The sequence below is a fragment of the Geosmithia morbida genome (assembly GCF_012550715.1).
Source record: "Geosmithia morbida isolate 1262 chromosome Unknown scaffold_5, whole genome shotgun sequence".
Lineage (NCBI taxonomy): Eukaryota > Fungi > Ascomycota > Sordariomycetes > Hypocreales > Bionectriaceae > Geosmithia > Geosmithia morbida.
In genome coordinates, this window is record NW_023336192.1 from 906,142 (window position 1) to 918,195 (window position 12,054).

General features: G+C 54.4%; 2 protein-coding genes across 2 annotated transcripts; one reads left to right on the forward strand and one right to left on the reverse strand.

The window, feature by feature from the left end:
- Window positions 1-1,313: 1,313 nt before the first annotated feature.
- On the reverse strand, window positions 1,314-5,053 carry GMORB2_6279 (Arf-GAP with SH3 domain, ANK repeat and PH domain-containing protein; the record flags this gene model as incomplete). Its single annotated transcript, XM_035468249.1, has 6 exons — window positions 1,314-2,703; window positions 2,773-4,135; window positions 4,196-4,262; window positions 4,322-4,690; window positions 4,755-4,888; window positions 4,990-5,053. The coding sequence occupies 6 exons, from the start codon at window positions 5,051-5,053 to the stop codon at window positions 1,314-1,316; spliced, it is 3,387 nt and encodes a 1,128-aa protein (XP_035322230.1).
- A 2,675-nt stretch (window positions 5,054-7,728) lies between these two features.
- On the forward strand, window positions 7,729-12,054 carry GMORB2_6280 (Ca2+-dependent lipid-binding protein, contains C2 domain; the record flags this gene model as incomplete). Its single annotated transcript, XM_035468250.1, has 3 exons — window positions 7,729-10,320; window positions 10,396-10,986; window positions 11,089-12,054. The coding sequence occupies 3 exons, from the start codon at window positions 7,729-7,731 to the stop codon at window positions 12,052-12,054; spliced, it is 4,149 nt and encodes a 1,382-aa protein (XP_035322231.1).

A 12,054-nucleotide genomic window follows, 5' to 3' on the forward strand; every position in this document is an offset into this window, starting at 1 on the left:
CTGGTCACCAAACCGTTTGTTAGCGGGTCACGACGGGAACTCTTGGACAGACTGACTACAGCGACTGACGTGGCCAAATCAGGTGGTGTTGTTATCACCGCTGTCAATACCAATACGACTCCTCGTCTTCCTACTATATGATTATGCATGTCTATCAGTAATAATGCTCTACAGTATTGAGCGCAATTTGTAAGCAAACATTACCATGACCCCTACCAGTCTTGGGTCTACAACGATGGCCATGATCCATGTCAGATGACTGGCCGACTCGACTGTGCTATGCTGCTGGGCTGGATGCTGTCGATGGCACCAGGATAGGATTAGGGAGGAGAGTCAGGTGGTCGGGCCTTGTGGCGGTAATACCATCAAGATCTCCAACCTTGACAGTTAAACTTGCTACTGTACATCATAAACGATTGAGAAACGTGGTGGGCCCCTGTAAACCCTGCAGCCCTACGTACTCGTACAACTTATCACAAGTAATAATTAAGTGTTACTCGACCAGTCCAAAGTCCATCCATCCATTTTCTTCTGTGACATCATGCTCCCTTTTCTCTTCACCCCTTCTTGTAAATACTCTGCACTCATCGTCGCGACAACACCATCACCAAACAAGCATGGATAATATATAGCATTACCATTAACCATTATAATACGCCTGAAAAAAAAGAAGAGAAAAAGAACGAGAAAAATACTATCCGAGCCATGTCCTCCGCATCCCCCACCAACGTAATGATAATAAAAAGAACCCCGACTCCAGTACTCTTTTTTCTTTCTCCAATTAGTCCTTCGCCAATCAACATTATACCGCTTCCATTCCCCTCTATATGTTTTTTTCTCGTCTGTTGTCCAACTCCTCATCCAAACTTTGTCCCTCTCTCATCATTTGTTGCGTGAACCGTAGAGATGATCGTAGATAAATGCTTCATCCACCCAAAAAACCGCCGTGGGCCCAACATGCCATCGTCTCATTAACTCGCCTTCCCTGGCGACTCAAAGAATCAGAAAAAAAAAAGGGGAGAAAAAAAGAGAGAAATAAAAAGGGGTCGTCATCAGTCTTGCCCAACGCTGCAAGGTCATGCTCGCGAATAGCAGAATCGAAAGGAAAAAAAAAAACAAGGGGAAAGAACGCCCGCATATAGAAAAAAAGAAAACATCCAACAGACAGGCGCAGGCCCCACAAGGCCTCACTTTCGTATTGGATGCCGCAAGTAATCCTTCGATGCCTGGCACGTCATTGCCGAATCAGACAGCATATCTGACTCGAAATGGCATAGGCCCTAGCTGACCAATCGCTCCCAGAATCTCGTCTCCTACCGCTCGGGAATCGGCGACTTCGCCAACCGTCCGCCTGCGCTCATCCGTTTCGCCAGACGGCTCTCCTTGTCGCGCTGCAGCTTCTCCGCTACAGTCATACCCAGAGACTGCTGCGACGAGCCGAGACTTTCGCTGGCCCCTGCTCCCTCTCCTCCTCGTCCTCCTTCTCCACTGCCGCTACCGCCGCTGCCTCCAACTAAGGGCTTCCCCCTCTTTTGGTCCACATAGACCTGTGCGTGACGTCCCAACGGGAATGCCGGTGGCGTCGCTGGTATCTCGGCTCCGTTTTGTGTCAGAAGCTCCGCCACGGGGAAAGGCACGACCTTGCTGTCACCCTCAGCGCCACCTCCCGGCCCAGTTGCAGGTGTAGGAGTGGGAGATGGTGATGCTGGATCTGCAGCTGCCAGGGCCAGCCAGACGGCGTGCGTGCCCCTCATCTTGTCCACCACGTTAGGGTTAGCCCCCAGCGCCAGTGCGTAGAGGGCCTGCTGAATCTCGTTCTTCTTGATCGCGGCCAGCAGCGTCTCGTCGGCACTGGCGTACCGCGATAGCGTCGGCGAGATGGGTTCCACGTATGCCCGGTCTACGTACTTGGCCGTGATGAACCTGAGCCGCTGTTCCCGGCTGGCCTGCGCCGTCGGCTTCTGCGCCTGGTCCAGCTTGGATTCCCACACCATGTTGGACACGCGGTTGCCAATCAGCAGCAGCAACTCGACAATGTCGACCGTAAACGACTTGATGTCTAGAGTCAGCGACCGCACCTTGCTGATGTGCGTCCCCAACGATCGGTGAATCCCACTGCACTCGATGCACAGGATGATGCCTAGGTTGATCGACACCCACTCTACCTTGGAACCCGAGCCGCAGTCGGCGCACCAAGTGTTGCCCTGGTCATTGTTGCGCACCATCTGCAGGAGCTTATCCGGTGTGTCGTCATATCCCGAGCTCGTGGTTCGCACCGCCGGAGGCCGCGCGCCCACCGTGATGCGCCGAACGGGCACACCGCTGCTGGAGCTCGAGTGTTGGTGGTGCCCGTGGCTGAGCGAGTGGGACTTGCCCGTGAGTATGGAACCGATGTCCTTCCTAAAGGAGGATTCGCTCCCCGTCTTGGAGCTTCTGGGGGTCCCTGTGATGCCACGGCCCTCCATGGCACTCTGGAGCGCGTTGTTGATGGAGACGATCCAGTTGTTCATGTCCTCCTCTGATGTTGCCTGATACACACGCTTGGAGCTCGGAGTGATGACCTCGAAACAGAATCGCCTCTCTTGGTTCCGGGCCTCGCGAACCGATGCCATGCGCAGATCGATGGGGTCCATATGAAGATCAAGCTTCTGCTTCCAGTTACTGTACTCTGACAGCTTTCCCTGGTCCAGGACAATCCAGAATCTGTTCATCTCAGTTAGTATTCGATGACGTAAGAGGGTAGCAAGAGGTGAAAGGAATTCATGAACATACTTGTGCCAGCCTTGTCCACTCAGGTTGCCCAGATTGCGTGGATCCACGTGGCCACTGGTACGACCGAGGGCCCACAGAAGACCTTCCTTCCGCTGTGAGCCATGGGTCTGAGTGCTGTCCCGCTCTTCGAGGTCTCGGAAGCCACGAAACTTGGTGCCCTGGCTAGGGCTGTTGCTTAGGCCGCCGGGGGACCTCATGGCATCTGTAGAGGAAGCCTCTACGGGGCTCATGACGCCTCCCCCAGGTGCAACGTTTCTGAGCCGCGAGCCTGTGCTATCTTCGCGCGTCAATTCGGAGTCGGAGCTGGACACGGGTTGGACGCCGTTGCCTGTAGCTGCTGTGGCTAAAATAGCGTTGCTCGCTTGCTCGGGTTCCAGGTGGGGCACGCCACCCTTCTCGAGGACACGACGCTTCTCCTCGCGTTCGCGTCTTTGGTACTGGTATTCCTTGTCCGCCTCCTGGACCTCGCTGGAGAGCGCCTCCAGCTGGGGCAGTAACACCTCGATCTTCTTGGCCGTGCCTAGGAATGACTTTGTCTGCGAGTCGGCAAACTTGGTCAAGTGAGAAAGGACTTCCTGTTCCTTGCGTCCGCCATGTAGATCCTGCATGAAGCTCGAGTAGTCGAATCGCTTCAGCTCAAAGTTTCGCCTTTTGGTCTCGTACTTTGAGTCGCTCTCAGCAAGCTTCTTGGCCTTGACCGAGTCTTGGCGCTGTCCAAGGTATCGCGATACGTAGGAGTAGTAATCTTTGCTATCCTCATCAAACTCGCGCTTCTTGGCCTCGGCCTGCTTGATGTCGATCTGGTATAATTTGTGGATGGGTTCGATGATGGTTCGCTGCAGGTTTGCTGTGTTTTGGCGCTCGTACAAGACAATCTCGCGCGCAATCTTGTCAAAGTAGTGCTCGACAGCGGGCTGGACGGCATTGGCGTTCGTTATGGAAGCCTCCCGCAGGGCGTCCATAAATCCAGAATACGCGTCATTTGCTTCTGTCTGTGCAATGTGTGCCTGCTCTGCTTTCCTGAGGACCTTTTTCATCCGAGAGCGCATGTTGCCTGTCTTTTGTTCCAGAGCTTTGAGGGTGGCACGGAAGACGGGACCGTCGTCGTTGATAGTCACATCTTCGCCAGGCTTGGGGCCTGCCACCTCAACCTTGACAGGCTCCTGAGACGACGTGGTGGGAGCGGCCAGGTTGTTAAAAGGGGTGAGTTCGTTGCCCCCAATCAGTGGGGAGACAGGCTCGTCGATGACATCCCCAGTCAAGCGGGAGTCGACCGACTGCGAAGAGGCGACACGGATTTTGGGAGGGGCAGCCAAGTAGAAGGGTGTCGGCGAGCTGGGACTGCTTAAAATGGTAGGGGGCGCTATGAGAGAGTAAGCGTCAGTGAAAGGAGCCAGGGGCGACAGATCAGGACACCACCTACCTGCAACAAAGTACGAAAAACTGGCCAGGGCATTCAGTCGGTGGGCACGCGAATCATACTCGACAAACTGACGGCAGGATTAGCAAAAGGTGCAGGGGACAAGACAGGATGGTAAGCTCAACATACACAGCAGGAATTTCTCCATCCACCAGTCTTGTCCTCAACGGCCCTGGGTGGCTTCCACTTCCACGTCCACTCGAAGGTGACAGCAGGGCTACCGTTAGTGCCATAGTCACCGACGAGTTCGACGTTGGCATTCTTGTGAAGATTGGGGTCGGCGTGGAACTCGCGTGTCAGGAGATTGTCGACCTCACGAGTGGTGGAGCCGTAGGCAAAGGTGAGGCCGGAGATGTTTGTATCGGTCGCCTGGAGGTCTGCAAGGGCTGCCGATTGCGCCTGGCGAATGACAAAGGTGAATGTGAAGATGAGTTCGTCGTCGCTGTTAAGCTTGAGCAGGAAACCGGGGGCCGATCCTGGGGCGAGGATCTCTGGGTCCTAGATAGAGAAGCGTCAGCTGTCGCCAGCAATCGTGGGAGGGAAACGCGGCGGCGAGACTCACTTGAACAAACTCAACATGGGCACTATCGTTGTTGGGTCTGGAGGCGAAGAGGCTAGTCGGTGGGAAGGCATTAGGAGTGACGTGTACGGACGAGCGCTTGCGAGGACTCGTGATAACAAGGGAAGATATGGTAACTGTTGTTTTGCACGGTCAGCTGGTTCTCCCGTCGTTTGGCGGCAAGCATAGGTCAAGAAGACGCAGATGCTCTCAAGGAAGACAGAGGGACACGGCATACATCTGTTGGGGTCCCTGAGATACAGAGTAGCCCCGTCGTCGGGTCTACTGCCAACATTGCCCATAGTGATGGTTGCGGCAGGATAGGGCGCAAGGCTCTGACAAAAGACGCAAATGTGTCTATTGACAAGGGAATAGACAGATTGTTCACCAGGAACAAGAAAGATTGTATAGCAGACGGTGCTGCGGTTTCTGCATTGCCGTGCGGCAGCACTCGGGGGGGGGGCAGCGATTTGGCGGCGGCGCGGGGCTCACTCAGCGCAGTAGTAGTAGAGGCCTCGTCGTCATCTGACTGGCAAACGTTAAACCAGTTGACAATGATTGAGTACTTTGGAAATGCGAGTTAGCATGGAGGCAGGTCGAGGTGGCCGCGTGCGAGTAGGGGATCCGTGGACGACGCAGACGAGGCGAGGCGAGAGAGAGAGGGAGAAAGAGAGAGGGAGATGGAGGGAAGGGGCCTGTTTGTGGTGGTTGAGAGCGGCAGTACGGAGCAATAATAATTAATACTTTTGGTTTGGTACCTTCGGTAGCTACTCGTACTACTACTAGGCGCAGTTTAATATTGGTAGCAGGAAATAATAAAGTCGGAATAGCAGGCTGTATCGTACTGTAGCCTGTAATAGGTACTAGTGAACAGTATTATTACTGCTGTGCTAGTAAGTATGAACAGTACCCATAGAGTCTGCTAGAGCCTAGTAGTGGTAGTAATTAATGCTTAGTGAAGAGGTGTCATTAGCAACCGAGTAGTATTAGTCCTCGTGCGAATGGATCAGTTGTTGTGAATTGAAATGGAAGGACGACGACAACCCACGGCTACAGGCGAAAAGGGAAAGAAAAGGGCCCGCCGCTGTTGCGCAAGAGGCGCCAGAAGCGCCAAGCGTCACGCGCTGTAGGCTGCAGCGTCTGCAGACTGCTAGGCGTTTGAAGGCTGGAGCAAGACTCCTGCAGGAGGCAGCCAGGGGATCGGGAGATTTGGCTAGCAGTGGATTCGATTTTTCCTGGTGGTGACGATGTTCAGTGTACTCTAGTCTGCAGATATCGGGTTGAATGCATGTAATTTTAGCATTGAGATAATACCAGACTGTACGGGTAATATGTATATATGTAATGTACTCGTGCCACCGGTGCTCTACAGGTATTAGTCCCACCACTTGTAGTAGTACATACCAGTAGTAGTATTATTACTCGTCCTGTTGATTGTGGTCATATTACTGGCCATAGCAACACTTGAAGCACAGCCGTCCGCTCTAGGCAGTACACCAGGCTTGTTGCTCTACCTGCCTAGTAGTAGTACCGTTCTTGGAGCTCACATGTCAGGCCTGTAACCCATGATCCCGCCGTATATTCACATGATGGTCATCTGACACCATAAAGTCCAGCTGTTGGCAGCAGACGTCCGTTACGGCCTGTTGGGAATAAGTTGGTATATGACTCGTTCGCGGTCTGCAGCGCTGGTCACGTCGACTCCAAATGTCGACTCCACACTATTACTAGTAATAATACTAGTAACACTCCTGTACTGCCCCAATTCGGTATTGTGACAATGTCCGGTCCACTTCAATACTACTACCATTATCTCGGTGACGGTCTTACATCTTTCTTCTCCCACCGAGTGTGATAATCGTGATAGCGTCATCACAGCTTACGATTGGGCTGGAGGACGTTGCGGAAGCAGCGAATTGTGGATGGAGGGCGCGACGGCTACTAGACAACATAGGCGACTCCCGTACTAGTGGACACGAATTACTGTTTAGTATCACATTTACTATTACATGCATGTAACATAACACAAGACTGACTTATTTGGCCTCTAAACCCGAGTATCAACATCTCTCGACGCACGAGGCTTATGCGACCAGCAGCCAATATCAGACCAGCGAGTCGACGTTTGACAAAGAGAGCAAGCAGTCTGCCTCGTACTCGTAGGGGGGGTCCCTTGCGTGTTTCTAGAATTGTGACCTCTTGGGATTAGTACTAGTAGGAGCAGTGGTAGTAGTATTAGCAAAAGTGATACCCCGTATTACTGTGTACTGTAATAGATAGTGGTATCAGGGAGCGTTTGGCGTAGCGCCGTAGAAACACTTTTGAGATACTACGGAATATATTTATTACTACTCCGTAATGCTCTATTAACAAAAAAAACAACAACAGGAAAAAACAACCTTGGCTGACAATGACGTCTATCTCTGCCAAGCCCCAAGCGTTATTACTACATCGTACTAGCCCCTCCCCCCATCCCCCCCCTTTTTTATATATAAAAAAATGGCCCCCTGTATTTGATGCCATCCTTGACCCAATAGCCAGCCCATACGAGTGAGCAGTAAGTATAGCAGGGCCCTAGATTGAGGGGGACGCTAATACGGCAGTCAGGCGTCGCAGATACGCACCACCACCACCGCTTTTGTTCCCGTACGAATAGCGAGTTGCCATTTTCTCTCCCTCGAGTCGTCTCAGCAAACCGTTGCAACGAACACCACCTCCTTGATTCCCACACGCACGCACACATCACCGCATCTCGGATTTGCTGGCCTCAATCAGTTCTCTATCCTTCTTCTTTGCATGTGTTTGTGTGTGTGTTGTGCCAATGATCCCGACCAGTCTTGTCTTCTGGGCTGGCTCGAACCCCGTGAAACAGTGACGACGACGCAGACGACGCCGACACCGACACCGACACCAACAACATTTTTGTACCCACTCACCGCTCTCACCCCACCACTTCCGCATAATATAGCCCGACGACATGTCGACAGCCTCACGACTGTCATGGGGTGCCACCCAGCGCCTACGAAGTAGCACAAAGAGCGAGACGAGGTCGCGAGCCGACTCCAGAGCCCAACACACCGTCGTTGATCACGAGGACGCTCGCAGCTTCGCTCTCCGTACCGCCTATCTACACTACCTCTTGCAGCCCAAGGCCAAGAAGAAGCAATACGTCTCAGCCCCAAAGCCCGCGCCCCGTTCGCAGACCAGCATAGGGCAGCTGATCCAAGAATATGGCTCGGGCAATTCATCGAGCCTGAAGTTGCCGCACAACTTCAGTGCCATCATCCTTGCCCGCGTCGGCGGCGTCGTCAAGGGCCAGGAGCGCCTGCCTGGATTCAACGATGCGGCCGTCAAGAGGAGTTTCGCCGAGGTCTACACGGCATTCTCCGACCCCAGCTTCCGTAAGAGCATCGACAGAGAGAGGAAGTTCGAGCCCCTCGTCCTCATCTTCTACTCGCGCGCCACCGAGGCCGCCAAGAAGGGTTGCGCCCCAGACGACGACTCGTGGAAGCTCATCCCAGACCGTCATCTAGCTTTATTCGTCCGTCTCACTCTCAAGACTCTCCGGGACCATGGCCACGATAAGGACAAACCCGAGCTTGCCTCGCGTCTCTCCACTCTCGAGAACAAGCTGCTCACAAACGACCAGAACCTGGTCGGTGGCAGCTCCGACAGCACCGGCGGCACTATCGAGGTCGCCGTGCCCCTGAGCTACGAGGTCAAGGACATGCCCCTCGTCCAGGTCGTTGCTGCAATCTTTGGCCTCAGCCTCTCCGACGTCCAGGCTGAGATCAACGAAAACCGCCAGACCTGGACTGAGGAAGCCGCTCTTAGAGACCTCAAATCCTACCAGCTGCGTCTCAGCGCCAACATGCCCGGGGCCTTGGGTAGCCAAGACTTTGACATTGATGAGTCCTTTGACGAATGGAAGAAGTCAGAGGGACCCTGTCTGTCAGCCATGATGCTCGACATCCTGACTGCTAAGCCCCTCCTGGCTAGGACTTCGACTGGTCCCACTGTACCTAGTAGGCCACAGTCTATGGTCAGTGATGACCAGGTGTATGCAGAGCTTGGTAGGGCCCTCTCCAACGCCAGTAATGGAGGTCCAGCTATCGACCCTAGTCTGAACCTTGGCTCCCTGGCCATCGGTGACAGGAGTAGCATCAGGACCGTTGAAGCACACATCTATACATTTATCCCCCCTGACCCAAGGGCATTTTACAAGTATATCCTCCAGCAGGCCATGACTTTTGACCAGCTCCATGCCGACCCGGAGCTTGACTACCAACCGCTCTCGAAGCAATCTGTGGAGCTTCTGGCTGACCTGTCAGTGCGGTGGCGCGTCCCGCAGTCTTCGCGACTCATCTGCCTTCTTGAGGTGGCCGCTCGAAAATTCATGGACCAGGAGATCATTCCCGAAGAGTTGGATGCCGTCTTCGACTGCGTCAAGGGCCCGCAGCCTGAGCTGAAGAAGCCGCCTCACATCCACGGTTTCTCGACCCCACTTAACGAGATTGAAACAAGCCGGTGGACCATTCACGACCTGGCGGCCTACCAGCACACCCTGTATAGCCTGTACGACGCAATTCTCCGTGAGCTTTACAACCTTATGGAGAAGTGCTACGACGCCAAGGCCCCGCAGATGGGCCCGGTAATGTTTATACTTGAGAACCACATCACAAACGATCCGACATTCTCACCCAGGCCCGAGACGGCCAGCGAATTCGCCGAGCAGCTTTCCCAGCGTCTTCGCCAGAGAGCCGTCGACGTGTACCGGGAGTACATGCAGAAAGAAATACCGGTGTATAAGGAGGATTGGGAGTTTGGGCACGTGGTCAAGCTGGGCAAGTCGGTGACAAAACTATGCGACCGGATCCGCAAGCGGTTTCAGAAGATGCCCGAGATCATGGGCGTGGATCCGCTAGAGATACTGGTCGAGGAGGTTTTCCCCAGCTTTGAGGAGGACGCCAACGCCATCCTCCAGGCCATCATGCTGAGGGTGCAGGACGAGGGCGGCGAGATCGACATCCAGGACGGCTTCGATCTGTACCAGGAGCTGGTGGAGATACGCCGAATCCACGAGCGCTCGCTGCCGTCCGATCACCCCTTTGCCTTTGATATTGAGACGCTCCTCGTCGACTTTGTGTGGCGCTGGATCCGCATCGCTGAGGGTCGTATGGTCGACTACGTCGACGAAGCCATCAAGCAGGACCAGTTCCAGGTGCGTTCCGAGCACCCAGGCCAGATCACCATGGACTCTGAGAGACATAGTGTGTCGATCATTGACCTGTTCATGCTATTCAACCAGACGCGCGATCAGGTGGACAAGCTCGAGTGGAACAACGAGCTCCACGTGGCCCGCTTCAGGACTGCCCTGGCCAAGAGCTTTTCTGCCGGCATAGGACACTACTGCGAGGTTGTCGAGCAGAAGTTTGCTCACGAGATGGATCGTCCCTCAGCCGAGGAGCTGGCCACGCAGTCCATGTCTACCCAGGAGAAGTGGATGCAGCTTGCCAAGGATGCATGGAACAATAAAGAGAAGGCAGAACCATTTCAATTCTACCCCGAGGTATGACTTCCCCCTTCCTCTTCGGCCAGTCGGGAAAACGTGCAATGGCTGGTACTGACTGATTTGCGTGTTTAGTCATTCGTCAAGCTCAACAATATCGAATACGCCATGCAAGAGTTTGACAAACTAGAGAAGAAGATGAACCCAGACTACTGTGCAACGCTCATCGAAAAGGCCGACGCCAGCGCTAGCAAGAAGCGTAGCAAGAAGCAGCCCAGCAAGTACACCTTCACCATCAAAGTCATAGAGGCCGAGGATCTCAAGGCATGCGACTCGTCAGGGTTTAGTGACCCATACGTCGTGTTCGGCGACGAGTACCAGAAGCGGTTGTACAAGACGCGCATCATCCACCGCAACCTCAATCCCCGGTGGGACGAGTCGTTTGACGTGACGGTCCAGGGACCCGTCAACATGATTGCCACGATCTGGGACTACGACACGTTTGGCGATCACGACTATGTCGGCAGGACGTCGCTCAAGCTGGACCCCTTCCACTTTAGGGACTACCTACCCCGCGAGTTCTGGCTCGATCTCGACTCTCAAGGCCGCATACTCATTCGCGTCAGCATGGAGGGCGAGAGGGACGACATTCACTTCCACTTTGGCAGGGCATTCAGGCACCTCAAGCGGACGGAGAGGGACATGGTTCGCAAGATTACAGACAAGGTAGGTCATTCACACACACACAGAGGAGAAATTGTCTACGATTCGAAAAAGAGGAATCGAGACGGAATGCTGGGAGAGAACAAAGCTGACAGTTGAAAACAGCTCACAAGCCAAATCAGCGCAACGCTGTCACACAACACGCTGCGAAGCCTACTGGGCACAGGCAGCATCGGGGCGGCAATGACGGGATACTGGAAGAAGCGCACGTCGACGATGCCGGTAGTGACAACGGCACAGATCGAAGGCGTGTTGACACCACTCTTCGAGTACTTTGACGACAACTTTGCCATTATGAAGCAGACGCTGACCGACCAGACCATGATTGCTGTCATGACGCGTCTATGGAAGGAAGTCCTCATGACGATTGAGAACCTGGTGGTGCCGCCCCTGTCGGAAAAACCATCGATGCAGAAGCCACTGGCGAGTAAAGAGCTGGACATTGTGTACCACTGGCTGCAGAAGCTGTTCGAGTTCTTCAACGCCAAGGACGAGGTGACGGGCGAGCAGGAGGGCGTGCCCGAGAGCGTTCTCAAGTCGCCCAAGTGGCATGAGCTCAAGTCGGTCAACTACTGGTACTTTGAAGACACCAACATGCTCATACGCGAGTCAGAGCGCATGGCAGCGGCGACGGCGCAAAGGGCACAGCAGGCCCTCCAACAGCAGCAGCAGCAGCAACAATCATCGCGTCCCGAGTCTATGTCACACGCGCACCCGCCCGCGAGTGCATCCCCCGGCATGGTGGCAATGGGTGGGTTCGCGAGCATGGGGACCATCCGCCGCGGCAAGAGCATATTCATGTCCCGCAACTTAGGAACGATGCGTAAAGCCAAGGAGGAAAAGTGGCGCGAGGCACAGGCCGACCCCAGCGACGACGTGATCTTGCGCATCTTGCGTATGAGGCCCGAGGCTGCGGGCTACCTCAAGGAGAGGCACCGTCAGAAGGAGAGGCAGGCTGCTACGGCGGCAGCGGCATTGATTGTCAAGAACAGTGTTAATCAAGGGTGGAATGCTGGAGGGCACAGCCGTGGGGCGTCATCGTTGGCGAGAAATGCCCTTCCCAAGAGGTGA